Source organism: Neophocaena asiaeorientalis, unplaced genomic scaffold, assembly GCF_003031525.2.
Source record: "Neophocaena asiaeorientalis asiaeorientalis breed wild unplaced genomic scaffold, Neophocaena_asiaeorientalis_V1.1 scaffold251, whole genome shotgun sequence".
NCBI classification, from domain to species: domain Eukaryota; kingdom Metazoa; phylum Chordata; class Mammalia; order Artiodactyla; family Phocoenidae; genus Neophocaena; species Neophocaena asiaeorientalis.
In genome coordinates, this window is record NW_020173377.1 from 10,948,656 (window position 1) to 10,968,711 (window position 20,056).

Here is a 20,056-nt window from a genome sequence, read left to right on the forward strand (position 1 = left end):
ATTTTTTTTTTTTTTTTTTTTTTGCGCGGTACGCGGGCCTCACTGTTGTGGCCTCTCCCGTTGCGGAGCACAGGCTCCAGACGCGCAGGCTCAGCGGCCATGGCTCATGGGCCTAGCCGCTCCACGGCATGTGGGATCCTCCCAGTCCGGGGCACGAACCCGTGTCCCCTGCATCGGCAGGCAGACTCTCAACCACTGCACCACCAGGGAAGCCCCCATAAATATCTTTTAGTCACACCCTTTAAGTTGTTTATTCGTGAAGCATTTCTATACTAACAAAATAAAATGGACAGAGATAGGCAGTTTTCTGGACATCCAAGTGTAGAAGAAACCTCTGGGACTTGTTTGTTTCATAATTCACTTGAGTACAGCACCACAGTCCAGGGAAGGCAAACAAGAGGGGAAAAAAAAAGATTTTCCCTGAAATATAAGATAATGACCTCATTATCTATTTTAATTTGACAATGTAGGGGCAGTCTGAGTTCCCTATGACTCAAATTCTATTTGAAGAAACTAAAATTAATAAATCACAACTTACTGAGAATGGCAGTGCCTCTTTGCAAGTCATTATATGGGTTTCATAGAGTTTTTCTTCTTTCAGTCCTACTCCAGGCCATGCCCTGGCTTCCACTGATCCATTCCTGTTTTATCACCTTGGAGTCTTCCTTTGTACTTTGAAATGTTTATCTATATAAATGCAAACTTGCGGGAGGAGGGATGAAATTTGAAAAGATCCTTCTAGTATAATGCACTTTCAGTAAATTGGGTAAATATCTTTGTGGCCCATGGAGATGACACGCACACACTGAGGGAAGAGCTGGTCACTTTCCAGCCTTGTCCTCATATGAACAAGCACAGTGAATTGTGTAGAAAAGAGTAGTGTTTGCAGTAATCCTGATTGCATTTTCCAATGTCTAGCTCAGTTCCCTCTGCCTGATATTTATTATTACTCTCCCTAAGAAAACAACTATCTTCCCTAACAGTGAGTGAAGAGCACAAAAAGTAATGGAAAGTTCCTCCCATGGAAACAGTAAGCTTTAGTACATTTAATACATAATCACACCAGGGAGGAATGCCCTTGTGTTTAACAACAGAAATGCAGGGGCTTCCCTGGTGGCACAGTGGTTGAGAGTCCGCCTGCCGATGCAGGGGACATGGGTTCGTGCCCCGGTCCGGGAAGATCCCACATGCCGCGGAGCGGCTGGGCCCGTGAGCCATGGCCGTTGAGCCTCCGCAATGGGAGAGGCCACAACAGTGAGAGGTCCGCGTACCGCAAAAAAAAAAAAAAAAGAACAGAAATGCATACAGCATTTTGTCTTTCCCTTAGTTTTGATTTCTTCTTCTAGTAAAATATTTTTAGTGCATACCTCATGTGCTGCTTTTGTTGCAAGTCTTGGAGATGTAGCTGGTTTTGACTCAACCAAGGTTAGGGCAAAAATATCTGGATAAATGATTCTGGCTGCCTAGATAATGCCATTTACCTGAAAATAAGGGAGCTGGAAGTCAGCTCTCAGGTCTTGCAGACAGGGGTGTAGGTACCACCTCCAGGTCCACTGACCTTCGTGGGAGCAAACAGCATCATTAAAATCCCTGAGGTGCTTCAGAAGGATATTTGTGAACTGGATTGTCTTCTATTTCTGCTGTTTCTTTAACGTTGGCTAGAGCCTAGTAATGACCCCTTTTGTCAACAGAGGCATTGCAGGTAAACGGATCCTTATCACCTTACGGTCATTGAGTCCTGTATCTCAGACAAAGTCTCTCCAGTCTTCTTTGCAAGATGAGGACTTCAAACTTGTGTCCAACTTTAGCCACCTGAGGGCAGTTGCTGGAGCCTCCTCTCAGCTGTCACTGCAACCAGCATATTTCCCAAGACTCTTCTCAGTCCTCACCTTGTCCCCGTCTTCTGCCTTGTCCACTCCAAGTAGATCCTGTACCTGAGGCTCTGTGAAGTGAGACACTCCCCAGATTTTGACCACAGAATATAAATATGCCTTATGAGGTGCTGGTGGCATAAAGGAAAACCTTGCTCTAATCAACATGTGGGTCTTCAGAAACAGTTTGAAATTGCCTGTGAGCCTGGGGAGCATGGACCCCATACATTCAGACATTCAGTCCATGACCACTGTCCTGTTGAGAAACAAACAGAAGTGGAGAGATTAAGAGAGAGAGCCAACTATAAGAAGTCTCTCAGAAAAGGCAGCCATGGTGTGGGAAGTCAGTAAATATGTGAGTGATAAAAACAATGAATAGCATTATATTTTTTTCATGTGGGAGGGCTGAGAGTAAAAACTTTGGGGTTGGATAGACTCTTTTCAACGCCCTTGCTTCAAAAAGTTGTATTACCACTCTGTTCCTCACTTTCCTTACTGCTAAAAGAAGGGAAATAGTACCCACTTTATCAAGTTTGAAGGTTTAAGTGAGATAATGCGTGAAAACCTTTGGCATGGTGCCTGGCCTAGTATGTGCTCAATAATGTCAGTTGGTGATTAGCACCCAGCGGTAGTAGAGGTGGACTCACTATCACTATCCTAAGTAGTGTCGCCAAATGCCATGTTTCAGGTTCAGTAAGAAAACCAGGGGAAATGACAGTCAGAGGGGACTTGTCCTTTTCAACGTCCTGTACATAATCTCTACTCGCATCATTCACAACTCATTGCCTTCCCATCTTAGCTTCTCTGATGCCTGGCACGCAGGGCTCAACAAATGCCTCCTGTATGAATGAAGGACCTGAGCATAGTGGAGTTTACCTTCTCTGTGCCGACTAGGTGATCTTTGATGATTCTTTTACGATGTCTGAGCTCCAGCTTCCTCGTCTCTCAAATGGAGAAGGTTGCTGGGGGGGGAAGAAATGAGGTGTAGTGTGTGAAAGTGTGTGTAAACTTCCAGAATCTTGTAGTGATTTACGTTGTGAATCATACAGGCTGAGCGAGTAGGGGTGTCTGTGAGTGTGTAAATGCACAGGCAAATGCACTTATTATACACACACACACACATGACTAGCAAAGGAAAAGTCAATCTAAAACCAGACAAATGCCAGTATTTCCTACTGGGAAGAGAGAAAGAACTGGAGCAAGAGGGTTAGAGTCTTTATCAACTGGGATCGAAAAGGATCGAAACAGGGGCTGTAGAAAATTATCTGGGGAAGAGAAACGTGCTCAGCACCGCAACTGGCCAGTTGCCCTCTGGTCCCCACCTCGGCCACTTGAATCCTGGCCGTCAGAAATTCAGTGGCAGCAGCTTGCTCCCCAACAGCCTAATGCTTCCCACATTAACTCCTGGGTAGGATCACCACCCTTGGGATGTGTCCTTACTGTCTTGCACTGAACCACCCCCAGGTGTGCTATTAGGAGCTTTAGTCCAATTTCCTTCCACACCTGGTGAAAGATACTGTCAACAACTTCAAAAGTCTTACTACCAGATGCCCTTAATGGTACAGTGCTCTCTGAAGATGAATTTGTGCTGCCTCTACCCCCTTCCTGTAAAGAACCATGGACACTATGATGATCACAATTTCAGTACGTGAAGCAGTCAGGTTCGTTTGCCCTCTGCTTGCTTCTAAAGGAAATGTTAGAATAACCCAGCACAAAATTTGGAAACTAGGAAGCTTTTAACGACTTGCTGTTGGTCGGCCTAAAGGGATTCAACTCCATCATTGCTAGGTACCTTGTACGATGCCTAATTCACGTGCTTCGAGGTGGAAGCAGAGCGAATGTTGGTTTAGAATCTTACTCAGTGTAAACTATCCGTCTGCCATTAGATTAGATGGCATGGGAAAGCTGGCTTAGTCATTTTTATACAAACCTTTGTCTGGAAATCTAAGGATGCTATAACTTTTTTTTTAACATCTTTATTGGGGTATAATTGCTTTACAATGGTGTGTCAGTTTCTGCTTTATAACAAAGTGAATCGGTTATACATATACATATGTCCCCATATCTCTTCCCTCTTGCGTCTCCCTCCCTCCCACCCTCCCTATCCCACACCTCCAGGCGGTCACAAAGCACCAAGCTGATCGCCCTGTGCTATGCGGCTGCTTCCCACTAGCTATCTATTTTACGTTTGGTAGTGTATAGAAGCATAGAGGCAGGGATGTGCGGTAGTTACTAGTATAGGTCCTCCTAATCTGCTTGCATTCAGATTCACCTCTGCCCTCCACTACCACGTGACCTCCAGCAAGCTCACTACCCACCTCAAGCCTCAGTTTCCTCATCTGTATAATGGTGACAGATAGTATCTACTTAAGATAGTTGTTATGAGCATTGAGATATGAGCCAGTAAAGAAGCTAACACAATGCCTGGAGGTTGAAAAATGGTGGTGGTGTTGTCATAAATATTTTTATTAATAAAGCAACACCAACTTGCTTAATATTTTTTCAAGCCATACAAACAGAACTAAAATCTATGGGTGCTCAGCAGTTCCTTTAGTTTAATTGAAGCAGGAGTGAAATGCTTAAAAGGCTGTGTTTAAGTGTTGGTAAAATTTTAAAAAGAAAAAAGAAGAACCTACTGTCACATGGAGGGTTTTTTCGTGGATTGACGCAATGCAGTGAAACCCAGCAAAATTCAATTACCCCTTGACTGAGTCAGGCCAGCTGAGGAGGGAATTTTACATTTGAAATGAACAGATTGGATTTCATCCTTTTGGAGGCTCAGCATTGCTGCCTCACTAGTCCTTCAGAAGATCAGAGGTGGCCCCATCAGTTTCCAGATTCCATCAGCCGACCCGCTCTGTCTGCACAGAACAGTTTTTCCCTTGTTTAGGTTCTAAATGAATGTTATTTGCTTCCAAAGTTATTATAGCTGCTAAACACATGCTGACTCTAAAATCTCTCCCTCCAAAATAAAGCATATATATTTATGCATATGTATGTAACTGTTACCTAAAAGAACCTTTCTGGTAAAATATATTTAGTAAGAGATGCCATCCCATAGCATTCAAAATGTTCAGTGGTATGAATTATTATGCTCAGACCATTTTGAGCTGACGTGCTCTTCCTTTATAAACGATCCCTATTCCCTTCCACGGAACAGACACCAGCATAGAGCTTCACTTCTGTTTTCCCTCTTGCTCCTGATTTTACCCCATGTGGCTTGAGAGCTAAATACCGAGCTATAGATCACTGGTATTAATAAGCACGGCAAATATGTTAGTGATGTTTTTTTTTTTTGCCTTGTGCCCATAAGCACCATTAACATTTACTGTAAATCAATGCGATGAGTTAGCAACGAGGAAAATGTTGATATTCAGCTGACTGCATAGAAGAAACTTATTTTATTCTCCCCCTTCCTGCTGCTCTCAGAGTACACAAAAATTGCAGACCCAGTCTGTACGTGTGAGCTGAGGGAACTGGCGTTTGGAAGCGTTGCTGATCCTGACATCTGGAAAGCAAGTGTGCGTGCTTCTAAATAGTTGCCACAGGTGATGTGGTCCTGCCTGCTATTTTGGTTTTACATGTCGTTTATTATAAGAAAATCTTTCCAATCTTGGTCTTCAGATAAAGATCCACTCCTAGGTATTTATCCAAAGAAAACAAAAACACTAAGTAGAAAGGATATATGCACCCCTGTATTCACTGCATCATTATTTACAATAGCCAAGATATGGAAGCAACCTAAGTGCCCATTAATAGATGAAAGGACAAATATATATATATATATATATATATATATATATAAACAGAAACAGTTATAGATACAGAGAACAAATAGGTGATTGCCAGAGGGAGGAGACTGGAGGGAGGAGAGAAATAGTTGAGGGAGATTAAGAGGTACAAACTTCCAGCTGCAAAATAAGTGAGTGACAGTGTGGGGAATATAGTCAATAACTATGTAATATCTTTGTGTTGTAATATCATAACTAGACTTATCGTGGTGATCATCTTGAAAAGTATAGAAATATCAAATCACTGTGTTGTGCAACAGGAACTAACATAGTGTTGTAGGTCAATTATACTTCAAAAACAAACAAACTCACAGAAAAAAATCAGATTTGTGGGTACTGGGGGGTGGACGTTGCGGGGAGGGGGAATTGGATGAAGACATTCAAAAGGTACAAATTTCCATTGGGCTTCCCTGGTGGCGCAGTGGTTGGGAGTCCGCCTGCTGATGCAGGGGACGTGGGTTCGTGCCCCGGTCCGGGAAGATCCCGCATGCCGCGGAGCGGCTGGGCCCGTGAGCCATGGCGGCTGGGCCTGCGCGTCCGGAGCCTGTGCTCCGCAGTGGGAGAGGCCACAGTAGTGAGAGGCCCGCGTACCGCAAAAAAAAAAAAAAAAAAGGTACAAATTTCCAGTTATAAGATAAATAAGTACTAGGGATGTAATGTACATCGTGATAAATATAACATACTATATGTTATATATGGAAGTTAAGAGAATAAATCCTAAAAGTTGTCATCACTAGGAAAAATTTTAAAAGTTATAAAGACCCAAGTCTATAACCTGACCCACAAGACCCTGCAGTGAGTCTCTGGCTGCTTTTCCATCTCATCCTCCACTCATCCCCTCTCCTGCCATATGCCAGATCCCTAGTCATATTTCACCCCATGTGCTGTGCTCCTTGTCTTTGCAGGATCTTGATACATGCTCTTTCATCTCTATTTTTTGACAGCTTTATTGAAATATAATTCACATACCATACAATTCATTCATTTAAAATGTACTATTGGATGCATTTTAATATATTCACAGAGTGTGTGTCCATCACCACCATCAATTCTAAAGTGTTTTCGTTACCCCAAAAAGAAATCCTGTACCACTAAGCCATCATCCCCAATCCTCCCCCATCAGCCCTAGGCAAACACTAACCTACTCTTTGTCTCCATAAATTTGTCTATTCTGAACATTTCCTATACATGGAATCATACAATGTGTGGTCCTTTGTGACAGGCTTCTTTCACTTAGCATAATGTTTCCAAGGATCATCTATGCTGTAACTTGGATCAGTACTTCATTCCTTCGTATTGACAAATAATATTCCACCCTATGGCTATACCACATTTCATTTATCCATTCATCAGCTGACAGATGTTTGGGTTGTTTCTGCTTTTTGGCTGTTATGAATAATGCTGATATGAACATTCTAGTACAAGTTTAGTGCAGACAAATGTTATCATTTCTCTTGGATATGTATCTAGGAGTGGAACTGTCAGACCGTGTGATAACCCTTACGTTTAACCACCTGTAGAACTGCCAGACTGTTTTTCCAAAGTGGCTGTACCATTCACATTTCCACCAACGATGTATGAAAGTTCCCAGCTTTCTAATTGGAACTTATTATTCCAATCCTATCTTGTTATTCCAATCTAATCTCACTAACGCTTCTTATTCCAATTTTATAATCATTTTGATTGTAGCCATCCTAGCAGGTGTGAAGTTGTATTTCATTGTGCTTTTTTCTCAGCTTTTGATCTGGACAATTTCTACTCACTTTTCAAGCTGCAGCTTAAAAATCACTTCCACAGGGAATCTTACCCTGACCACCCCACCCCCAGACTAGCCTAGGGCTCCTCTCAGAAGAGCTATCTTTTCCCTCTAAACTTGAAGTTCAACATGAGCAGGGACCAGCCCATCTATCTTTGTTCCCTACGTTATCCCCAGAATCTAGACATTGCGTGAACTACACAGCTTCTTGTTAAAAATACAGGTTGAGTGTTTCTTTTTCTGGCTGAGTAATATTCCATTGTATAAATGTGCCACATCTTCTTTATCCATTCATCTGTCAGTGGACATTTAGGTTGTGTCCATGTCCTGGCTATTGTAAATAGTGCTGCAATGAACATTTTGGTACATGATTCTTTCTGAATTATGGTTTTCTCAGGGTATATAGCCAGTAGTGGGATTGCTGGGTTGTATGGTAGTTCTATTTTTAGTTTTTTAAGGAACCTCCATAATGTTCTCCATAGTGGCTGTATCAATTTACATTCCCACCAACAGTGCAAGAGGGTTCCCTCTGTCATACAGAGTGAAGTAAGTCAGAGAGAGAAAAACTTTCTCTGTGTGCTAACACATATATATATGGAATCTAAAAAAAAAAAAAAAATGGTTCTGATGAACCTAGGGGCAGGACAGGAATAAAGACACAGATGTAGAGAATGGACTTGAGGACACAAGGAGGGAGAAGGGTAAGCTGGGACGAAGTGAGAGAATAACACTGACATATATACACTACCAAATGTAAAATAGGTAGCTAGTGAGGAGCAGCCGCATAGCACAGGGAGATCAGCTCGGTGCTTTGTGACCACCTAGAGGGGTGGGATAGGGAGGGTGGGAGGGAGACACAAGACAGAGGGGATATGGGGATACATGTATATGTATAGCTGATTCACTTTGTTATACAGCAGAAACTAACACAACACTGTAAAGCAATTATACTCCAATAAAGATGTTTAAAAAAAATATGTTGCGTGGATGACGTATACAAGATAGTGAGGAAAAAAAGGGTTCATTATTTGAAAATCACCTCTATCAGAATAATTGGCATGATTACCTTTTCAATCTATTTCATTTTTCAGCATTCCCACAGACTCAGCTATTGAGAAATATCTTAGTATCTCTGGCAAGGGGAGGAAGGGTCTCTACAGCATAACCATGATGAATGCTTCTGTTTTCCTGAATTTTACTGAAGCTGTACACTTTTCTGGTTGACAAGCAAGAGGATCTTCAGTATAAATAAGCAAAATCAAGCTGACTATGTAAACAGTTTTCTCAAGTCAAGCAATAAATGAAAAAGAATAGATTTCTGAGAAATAAGGAACTTAGGGAGACTGGAGTTTTCTACTTTGGTTGTCAGCTAGGCTACACCCCTAGAGATTTCAGTTCAGTAGGTCTGGGGCAGACCCTGGAATATACATTTTTAACAAGACCCATAGTTATGATGTTAGTTGTCCGTGGGCTCCACTTTTTAAAAAACTCATCCTAGTTTTAATATCCTCATTATTTAATAGAAACAGATTAACGTAGAAGTTAAAAACTTCCTGGCCCTATTTACTAGCTTTGTGGTTTAGCACAAATTAATCTTTTCTAAGCCTGTTTCTTCATGTGTAAAGGGGGAAGGGGCAATAAAATGCCTACATCATAGGGCTGCTGTGAGCATTAAATAAAACAATACATATAAAACACAATATCTAGGGCTTCCCTGGTGGCACAGTGGTTGAGAGTCTGCCTGCCGGTGAAAATGCTCCAGTATGTTAGTTGCTATTAGTATTACTATTTTATCATTTTGTCATTATCCGAATTGTAAGAGAATGTACACAAAAAATATATTTTAAAGGAATCAAGTTTTGCTTAGTAAGAGAAATACTTCTTAAGCATAAGTTGGGAATTTATCGTGTTCGTCAATGGTTTTATCATCATTTTTGGTTCTGTAAATAATTTTCCAGGTGTTCCTTTACTGATATCACTAAGCCTCATTCATGTCTTTTTCCAAGTGCCTCCCTAATACTCAAGGAATAATTTAGTCATTTCTGAAGAAGCAGAATTTTGGCTCCTACATTGAATTACAGATCACCACCCAGTTCACAGCATGAGCTATGTACTAGATATAACATATCTTCCTTAGGTGTCATTTATTGAGCAGAATGTACTGCCCTCCAAAATCTTATTTTTCTCTATTAAGTAATGTATTGGGCCTGGATGCTGTCCTGACAGAACTTATTCTCTAAAATAGAAGTTCACAAAGTTCACTCAAACTAGGGCATATCAGTCATCTTACAGAATCAAGAATGTTTGTTCACTTATCCAAGTCCTGTTTACTGAGTGTCTAACAAGTGTCAGGCATTCAGGATTTACAGAGAAGAAGAAAGTCAAGATCCCAAATCAAGTGGAGACAGAAAAAAAAAAAAAGTAATTAAATACGTTACCAAGGAAGTGTGGTTGGTGATGGGCGCTATGAATGACATTGAACAGGGAGATGTGATAGAAATGTCTAAGGGAAAAGAACTATTTTAGGTTAATAGTCAGGAAAAGGCTTTCCCAGGAGATGACATTTTGAGCTGTCACCTGAATGCCACGAAGGAACCAGCCATGGGCAATGTCAGGAGACAGAGTGATTGAGGAAAAGGGAATAGTCAGTGAAAAGACCATAAGCCAGGACCTGGTGGGTCACGCTTAGGAGTTAGGGTGTGAGTCCAAGTATAATGAGAAACCACTGGAGAACTTAAGGGGGAGGATGTCATAGTCTAACCCATCATCATTTCAGGATCACTTTCCCCTTCCCTCCTCCCCGCTCTCTAAAGTGACTAGCTACTGTGAAACCTAATGGAATGATGTTTAACTGCAGTATCTGCTTCCACGAGTCCAGCTACAGTCTCTGTAATTTCTCTAATGAATTTGTCACAGAGGCATGCCATGAAGGTCTCAAATCACATCTCACTTACGGCATCAAGTTTTCTCTCCAGAGCATTTTAACAATTCTCCTCTCTGGTATCTCTGGTACTTTAGGTTACACCAGGTGACGTTTGAGGTGCCCACCTGTGAGGGGAAGGAACGGCAGAAGGTGGCCCTGATTGGCGACTCCTCATCTTCGGCAGAGTTCTTCGTCACCGTGGCTGTCTTCGCCTTCCTCTACTCCTTGGCCGCCACTGTCGTTTACATTTTCTTCCAGAACAAGTATCGAGAAAACAACCGGGGTCCACTCATAGTAAGTGGTTTGTTTTATGAAATAACTTTTTCTGTCCTTTCTAATTTCTTTTTTCCAGTGCTTAAAGGCTTTGGAGTTACCTGAGCCCTCAGGGCATGTATTTGAAAGGCAATCACATTCTTTTTCATCCAAATCTCTTAGATCTAAAACAAAAACATGATGCCTGTCATTCTTTTGTGCCCCTTCTCTGGAGAAGTATTGTAAGAGTTGCTAGAAACTCCTCTGCAATAAATGCTTGGAAATCTCATGAGATCAAGGAAAGAGTAGTGAGGCTTGCGGCAGATTTATTTATAATTCCAGTATTATGGAGTTAGTCGACCATTTTTTCTCACTGGTTGTTTAGACAGTGTGACTTGTACTTATTGAAATGTGTTATTCCTTTGGTATATGATAGACTGGTCATAGAATGGTTTAGTTTGAAGATGGAGTTCTCTGTCTCTGAATCTCTCTCTCTCTCTCTCTCTCTCTCTCTCTCTCTCTCTCTCTCTCTCTCTCTCTCTCTCTCTCTACCTCTATCTTATCTCTTTCCACCACCAACCCGCCCCCACTTTCTTTTTCCTTACACAATGGTTCAAGGACTCACCTGGGTGAAACCAGTCTAGCTCAGCCTGTCCAAGTAGGGACACACGGACACCTAGGGGAACACAACAGCTCTCAGAGGGGTACATAAGCGTGGATAACTTTAAGGAAATATATTTAAAATTTTTCAGCTTTCTCATGTACATTTGCCTAAAACTTATCTTACTGAGAATGCCCTGCTTCTGAAAATATGTTAATGCTTCTTTCTTAATCACCTATTCCCCTTTTATAAAATAAAAGCATCCTTCTCCATCCCCACACACGGGATATTGCTAGGTTGCGAAGCCTTGGAGGCACTAAAAAAAAGGACCATTTGATATATCGGTGTTGGTATTGACAAAAGAGAGTTATTCAAATGGCTGGGTAGTGTATCCTTTTGCATCTAAGGAGGTTTCCAATTTTTTCCTTTCAATAAAGTAGAAATTCCTAATCTCAGCTGATAGATCATTTAAAAGTAATTTTTGATGACAGATCACTCTGTGGTCTGGGACATATTACTCAGAAGGAATTCAGAGAAATTAATGGCATCACTATAACAAAACCCCATCCATTCTCATCTACTCATTTCTGTGAGCAAACCTTCTCAACACATCTGTACAACGAGAAATGGAAATAGAATTTATGCTGAATCAAGTCCCATGTTAGAAGTAAGTAATATTTTTCCCTCAAAAGTACATCAGCTAATTGAAGAAAAAACAGTCCCATACATTTCTAATAAAAATTTTACTTTTAAATTTTAATGATTATTAACATTTATAACATCTTTATGTTGTTTTGGACAATTGTGCATTAATAACATTTTTAATGATTACCCAGCTCAAAAGAAAAATTTTTGATACTTAAAGCATTAGGGTCATGGGTAATCAAAGAGTAATTTTAATTTATATACATATTTTTGTTGCAAAGAAATGTAACAGGGTGATCGATAAAATGCTTTCCAGTATAAAAAAAAGTTACATGAGGCTATGATTCGGTGGGGGAAGTATAATGGAAATACAAGTTCAAGGAGAACAAAAAGAACATGTAAAGTTTCTGTTAATGAGGAATTTGTTTAATAATTTTTAAATGGGTAATAGAGAGTATCAAATAACAATTCCATTGAATTCATCTAAAAATTGATACAATGGGATATATTTTTAAATATCAATACTTAAGCCCAGCATTACACTCTTGCAACTGTTTAGACTTTTAACAAAAAGAAAATTGTGTGTCAACTTTATACGAATAGGCACACAGTTTTTACAAATTCTTTTAGGGAGTACGTGAGTGAAATAAATTTTACAGATCTCTAGTCTAATCTATATATTATAGAGACCAGAAACTTAAAATCAACATGTTTTGAAGGGTAGCTGGGAGAACCCTTATTTGTAAAACGTCATGATTAAGTTTGAAGGGACTGGGGAAAGATCTGTTTTATAGCACTTCAGTATGTTATTGTGGAAAAAGAAGAGTCAATCAGCAGAACTTGAACTTTGGACAGATGTCTTTTTTTTATTTTCTTTCCCAAATTGGAGCTACTGGTCTTAATGATTTTAAAAGATCTTTAACAGTGTCACCTACCTTGGGGTTAACCCTCGCATGACATGTAGATAGATACATCAAAGAGGTTGAGATACGTGTGTGTGTGTGTGTGTGTGTGTGTGTGTGTATGTATACTCTAAAACTGACATGTGTGCATCCATTCCTGGATACATGCAGACACTCTCATAGAATTCTAAAGTCTGAGGAAATACTCTGACTTCCAGAGAGAAGAAACTGACTCAGTTATTTTGCCTATAAAGTGGGAAAAGCTCTATTTTGTTATATAAAACTACATTCTCCTCATAAGAAGTAATCTTGTGAGGCCATGCTATTTCATCTCTGTGTAAATAGTCTTTCCCATCAAGCAGGATATAATGAAATCCTGAATTGTTTACTACACTGGGTAGGTTTTGTTTTATTACATCGTGGAAGAAGGGGAGGAGCGGGGAGTTAATTCTAGTAATAAAAAGGGAAAGGCTCCTAGGTGAGACTTCAGTGATATTAAAAAACTGATGTGCTCATTACTTAGCAGATAAAAGTTAATTTAAAAGCGAGCCCGAATCCTAAGAGTCACAGAGACAGAATGAATGTAGAGGATCAGTATGACGTCATTGCACCTGCAAATGACAAGCCTTTCCAGTTCTAATCCCACCACAGTGGGGCCGTGACTGGGGAGGGAGGGGTGGGCTATGGTACCCACCCTTAACTGTGAGTTAGTAGGTTAAGGCCAGTCCACAGTGTGAGCAAGATCTCAAGAAGGTGGTTCATACCTAAGAAAACCTTCAAATACTAAACTAACAGTAATTGTACTTTTTTAAAGCCAAGCCTATTTATTCAGAAAGATGGCTACTGATGATTACTTGTTGTCTCTGTTCCTGTCACTAACTATACTTTTGTTATTGTTGCTTTGTTTGTTTAGGGATTTTTTTTTCTCCTTTATTCTGTAGTTCGGGATTCTCTATAATCCTCTAGGACATGACAGGATACATCATGCACAGATAAGATCAGTGTGGAGGAAAGTGATGAGGATGGTGATGGTGTTGATAATAGTAACAACAGTAATACCGGCTGGTATTGATAGAGTTTCTTACTCTGTGTAGAGTTGATTTAATACTCACAACAACTATAGCTTGTATTGTTATACACTTTTATAGGTGAGGAAAGAGAGGCTTGAAGTTACCCAATTAATTCTCCCAGGTCACATTACTAATAGTCAGAGGGTAGAGCTTGAACCCAGGTCTCTCCAAATCCAGGGCCCAAATTCATAACTACCATGCAAGAGGGTCCGAAATCCTGATAGGCAATGTGCTACAAATTTGGAGGGGCATAGGTGGGTAGGAGAAATTGGTTTATACACCTGGACAGCTCCTGTTATTTTCTTGCTCAGGATATAGAGAAACCAAACCCTAGAACCCTTAGACTTCTCTGCTTCTTTGACTGTCATAGAGGGTTTTTTAAAATTTGCCTTCAGAATCCATATGGAGTTATAGAATGGCTGCCGTGAATCTATGATGCTAGGATAACTAGAGGGTTTCTGCTGTTTATCTCTGTTGCACATAAAGGATGTCAGTGATAGAAAACAGGCTTTAAACATGCCCAAGATCAATGGCTGTTATAAATCAGAGATTACCAGGACTGATTACTATGTATTTGTAAGCAGTCGTGAGCAATTTCAGGCAGACTGGAGCCAATGGCTATTATCAATGGCTATTTTTTAAGGTACCTTTCTCTACTGAATATGCTTGACAAGATTGCCCACCTTTAAGTGAAAATGAGAATCTGCATGTCTTTAGAAGTAACGTAATTGTTAATGATGCTGAATGACACAATAGTGAGAAAATCAGGCCAAAAACTCAGCCAGCTACTGTATGTCACCACAGTGAGTGCCTTCTTGTACAGATGAATAAATATCTTTCTCAGAAAGCAGAATTGGCCACCTGAATGGTTCATGATTGTGGAATTGAAATGTCACCTCTGGTTATATCATTCTGTCATGTTCCTTAGAGTACAGTTTTAAAGCCAAATCTCCTGCCTAGATTTCTGAGACAGGATGTTCTGAACCATTTTCAGATCTCATGTCAAATAGTGACGATGTGAGGCTTTAGGGTGTTTTTTTTTAATATTAATGTAAAGTAGTTTAAAAACATATCTTACAGAGCTGACAAAGTGCTCTCAAAATGAGTATCTAATAAACACCATCCCACATTTTGGTGAATCCTTCTCAGGAGAGATTTGGTTTAAAGTAACTACTCTAAATGTCAAGTAGAATCAATATTCACTTTAAGATTTTGTGGGAAAGGAAGGGGCTGTGTTGTTGAAGCTCTCCTTTTCCCATAAAGGAGATCAGGTTGACCAGAGGCAGTTTATGGGACTAGAAGTGTTTATAACCATTGCGGTCATGCGGTGGTACCATGGCTCACATTCGTTTTATGCCCGATGCATTCCTAATATTTTCATATTTCCCCATCCAGCCTCAAAACAATCCTGAGAGAGACGTGGAGCGATTACAATCAGCCTCATTCTACAGATTCACTGTGACTCCTCTTTATCAAGCATCAGGCATGGGAAAATGAATCCCTGGGAGATTAGGGACCTTGCCTGTGGTCAAAGAAGTTAATGGCAGAACAAGGACTCAGACTCTTAGGCCAGTGGTCTTGAGGGTAGTGGCTAAACTTTGGGGTCCTGGATTTTAATCCCCCTGTATGACCTGTTATTTAACAGTTGGAAGCCTACGACTTTATCTATAGAATGAAGCTAATAATAATACACATGTCACAAGGCTGCTGTAAGAAAAGGAAGAGTTAATGCCTACAAAGAGCTTTGCACAGGGAGAGGCACACCAGCCAGTGATGGATTAATGGTATTTAATTGTAGCCCTGTTGTTATCCTCATGTTAATTTTTCTCCTGCCCATTACTAGGTAGTACCTTAGCCCCCTAGAGAGGAATTGCAGGCACCTTCCTTTAATTGCCTGCAGCCCTCACAATCCTACTCTCCTCCAGTCCCCTTATCCCAGGCACTTTCTTCCCTCGCCCCCACACCCGCTGCCAAGTCCCACACGATCAAGCTTGACTCAGGACTACTTCTAAGATCGCAATTGCTAGGTTGAGCCTTCCAGTTAACCTTTCTGTTTCTGGAACCCCACTCTATGAGGTGATTGGAAGGTGGATTTTTAACCCCCTAACAAAATAAGGCTCCCCATTGTCAAGTAGGGGCCGAGGCCATCACGGAGAGGAGAATAGGAGGCAGGCACAGAGCTGGATGCTCAGAGAATCCAATGCGTGTTCCTACTCTCAACTGCATCTTTCTTGGCTGTCATTAGAGATGGAAATCAGAATTGCAGTCTCTGAGCTATTCAGAAATTGCTGAGAAGCCCCTCTCTCGCCTCTCCTCTTCTCTCTCCTCCCTTTCCTCACCCTTTTTCCCTCTTTTCTTCTCTTTCTTCCCTCTCTCTTCTCTCTTCTCTCATCATGTTAGTTATACTTCATGTCTAAGTGTATTTCACTTAAATTGTATCTTCAACAGGCCAAGCAATGTGTGTATATGGGTGAACTAAAAGCATCCAGCCTGATGAGGAAAATTATTTAGTAATTATGACTCTTCTACAAATGACCTGCTAGAGGTTATGTAGATGGACTTTGGTGACCTACCTGGAGGAGGAAGTGAACCTCCACCCGGAAGCCAAGGCACTCCCTCCCCAGGTGGGCTGGACTAATAGTAAAGACAACTTCACAGCACGTAGTGGATGATGAGAGGATAAACGGAGGAGATTATTTTGAAATTCTGCCCCAAGTATAATGTATTTGGTGCAAAAAAAGAATACCATCATTTGAGGCCTCCCAAATGTGTATCTTGTTAGGGGTAGGCACACCTGTCAGAATCTGACATTCTGGCTTGTGGGGTATGTGTGTGTGCGTGCGTGTGTGTGCGTGTCTGTAGTTTCCACTTCCTCACTCTTTGAACCAAGAAGTGTTGGCAGTACAAAAGGGGGGCATGGACCTAAAAAGAAACGAAATTGAGTTTTTTGTAGTGAGGTGGATGGACCTAGAGTCTGTCATACAGAGTGAAGTAAGTCAGAAAGAGAAAAACAAATACCGTATGCTAACACATATATATGGAATCTAAAAAAAAAAAAGTTTCTGAAGAACCTAGGGGCAGGACAGGAATAAAGACGCAGATGTAGAGGATGGAATTGAGGACACGGGGAGGGGGAAGGGTAAGCTGTGAGAGAGTGGCATGGACATATATACACTACCAAACGTGAAATAGATAGCTAGTGGGAAGCAGCCGCTTAGCACAGGGAGATCAGCTCGGTGCTTTGTGACCACCTAGAGGGGTGGGATAGGGAGGGTGGGAGGGAGACGCAAGAGGGAGGGGTTATGGGGATATATGCATATGTATAGCTAATTCACTTTGTTATACAGCAGGAACTAGCACACCATTGTAAAGCAATTATACTCCAATAAAGACGTTAAAAAAAAAAAAAGGGCATGGACCTAACCTTACCATGAACTGTTAATCTAAACTACTATATATTTTGCATCAACAAATACATCGTTCCAGAATCGGCACCACAGATGAAGGCAAATAAATTGATCCACTTTAAATGTTCCCACAGCACAACGTCTACACGTTTGATTAGATTTTACATCCTCAGCTCTTTTCCAGCTTTCGTATGATTAGCAGATTCTTAATTACAGTTTAGAGGAGCGTTAATCCCCACCGTATTTGGTACCACATTTCTCCAATTAACTGGTTAAACAAAGAGATGAGCTGTAGTCCGGTAGCCTTAATAAAAGCAGTGAACTGCTTATGGAATTAGTGTGATTCTTCAGGGGCCCAGAGCTCTTCCTGTCCTGTGTTGGAGCCAGTGCCTTCAGAGGGCTAGCAGAGAGTGTTTGTCCAGACTCCATCCATTTTTGTCAGATTTCCTCTCATTCCAGGGAACTCACCATTCAATTAGAAAAACCAGAACCTAGTGGAAATTTGGCAAAGCCCCAAATGTGTTTCCTTTTTGATTACAAGACAAAGCTCTTCCTTGCATTCAAGAGTAATGATCAAGGCTGTCTAAGTCCTGCTGGGTCCCAGGCCCTGTGCTAGGCACGAAGGACACACTGCAGAGTAAGACCTAGCCGCTGGCCTCAAGTTCCCTGCTTTATTTCTATTACCCTTGAAGGCTAAATCTGTCATGGGAAGTCAGTAGGGTATACCAGTGGTTAAGAATTCAGGCTCTATACCCATACTGCTTGTGTCCAAATCTCAGCACCACTGTCTGTCACCTGTGTGGCTTTGGACGGGTTATAGAACCTCTCTGTACTTGTGTTTCTTCACCTGTGAAATAGAGATAACAATGGTTCCCAACCTGTAAAGTCGTCGATCAGATTAAATGAGTTATTGCACACAAAGCAATTAGAACAGGAGCAAGTGCTCATGAATGCAAGCCATTATCTTCCATCATGTAGTCTGGCGTCCATACTGCGCTGTCCATGCAGCTAGAGTTTATTACATTTCAGTGGACTGATTGGCTGGAAAACAAAGTGGATAAATACTAACTTCACTGACTCTCGTCTTGAGAAATGCTTTGGAAGGCTTCTTGTCGCACTGTTGACATCAAACACTCATATATTATTTTTGTTGTTTTTTAGAGCTTCCAAATTCAGTATAAGCTGTTGTCATTAGAGACAGATGCCGTCAGCCCTAAGATGGGGTCACTCTGTCCCCATCACTCAGTTCCCCTCCCTTCAGCTCTCCCACCCCCATCCTGGCACTCAGATCTCATATTTTAGGGAAAGAGGGGCAAGAACACAGTTCCATTAAATAAGCCAGGCTCCAGAGAACAGGAGCTTGAATCCCTTGTCAGTTGGCAAGTCTGAAAATAGCAGAGTGTGAAGAGCAAAGTGGTGTAACAGGTAGAAACTTGGAACATGTGATTGTTTGGGGGCATCCAACTGAGAAACTAGATTCAGACTTTTACCCTCCTCCTATCATATTTTGAAAGTGATGAAGTATCGCCCACCTCACCCCGCCCCCATGATGGCAAAAATATCCTTACTCTTTGCTAAGTTTATTTCTTTGATTCCAGAACAAGCAGACATTCACACATGCAGCTTGGATTCACTGGGGCTTTCAGCAGTTCAGTAACGTCTTGCGCTAATACCCACGGTTCATTAAACTTTCAAATAATTGGCACGAAGTCCAGAGCTTGGATTTTTTGCAGCTCTTTCTCCCAGCTGGGCATCTTCATTTCCATTGCTTATTAGCAGGACTCTAATCAAAGCCACAGAGCCATGCAAGGGAGAGCTTCACACCTTGCCCAGGGAACAGAAGAGAATGTGACTCAAGGTAAAACTGGCTTGGATTCCTTATGAGGGACATGGTTAATTGAAAATACCTGAGAGCTTGGCCAAGCTGTGATCTCCCCTTCACTCAAACACCTAGTTATCTGAGACCTGCAACTTGGAATCTGTCTCTAAGTTATTCTGAAATGTCTAAGAAAGATCTAATTGATTCATACACTGCCTCAAGAACACCTAAGCCTGAATTGCAGTGACTTTTATGGGCCCACTACCGAACTGACTAGCCACCCCTGTAGGCAGAAAAGTGTGTAGATATTGACAACCTAGAAAGTACAAGACCAAAAAAAAAAAAAAAGGAAATTATAACAATGGAAAAAGAACTTAGAAAAATTGCAGTTGAGGCTAAGGAAAAGAAGGCTAAAATGCCACTGTTTGAGCCGCCATTGACTCTCGAGCACTTTCCACAAGCCAGAAATTAAATTAGACAGTAGTTACCTCATTTAATTCTCCAGACATCTTTAAGGTGGGTATTATTGTGCCATTTTACAGATGCTGGATCAGATTTACAGAGGTTAAGTAACTTGTACTGTGGTGCACAGAGAGTGAGGCTTCAGAGACACACTCCTCATCCTGGAACTCTGCTGCCACCCCATTCTTATCTGGAAGTATGAAAATGAAATCTAAGAATGTCAGCCTATTCAGCATCCCCTATGTGCAAGACATACGGGGCCTGCAGTGGCATGAAATATACAAACCCTCACTGTGCTGCAACTGACAGTCAAGTCAATGAGGCAGGACGAAGACACATCATGATAAAAGCACAAGAGAAGTGTGTTTTACTAGTGCTGGTGATAGAGACATCATGCAGGAATCAGTGGGAAACAGCAAGTGCCATTTATTGGCTTGAGTGGTCAAAGAAGGTTTATGGAGTCTGTGAGACTTGACAAAGCGTAGAGACCAGCTGGATGGAGGGGAGGGTTTTTTGACTAGGGGAATGGCTTGAGCAAGAATGTAGGGGGAAATAAT

At 41.2% G+C, this 20,056-nt stretch overlaps 1 protein-coding gene across 2 annotated transcripts in view; it reads left to right on the plus strand.

Annotated features, from left to right (window-relative positions):
- Nucleotides 1-20,056, plus strand: part of SYNPR (synaptoporin) — a 292,879-nt gene that overhangs the window by 240,507 nt on the left and 32,316 nt on the right. For both annotated transcript variants that reach the window (XM_024746440.1, XM_024746441.1), the window contains one exon: nt 10,437-10,635. In XM_024746440.1, coding sequence (XP_024602208.1) covers nt 10,437-10,635 — 199 coding nt within the window. The remainder of the gene's footprint in view (nt 1-10,436; nt 10,636-20,056) is intronic.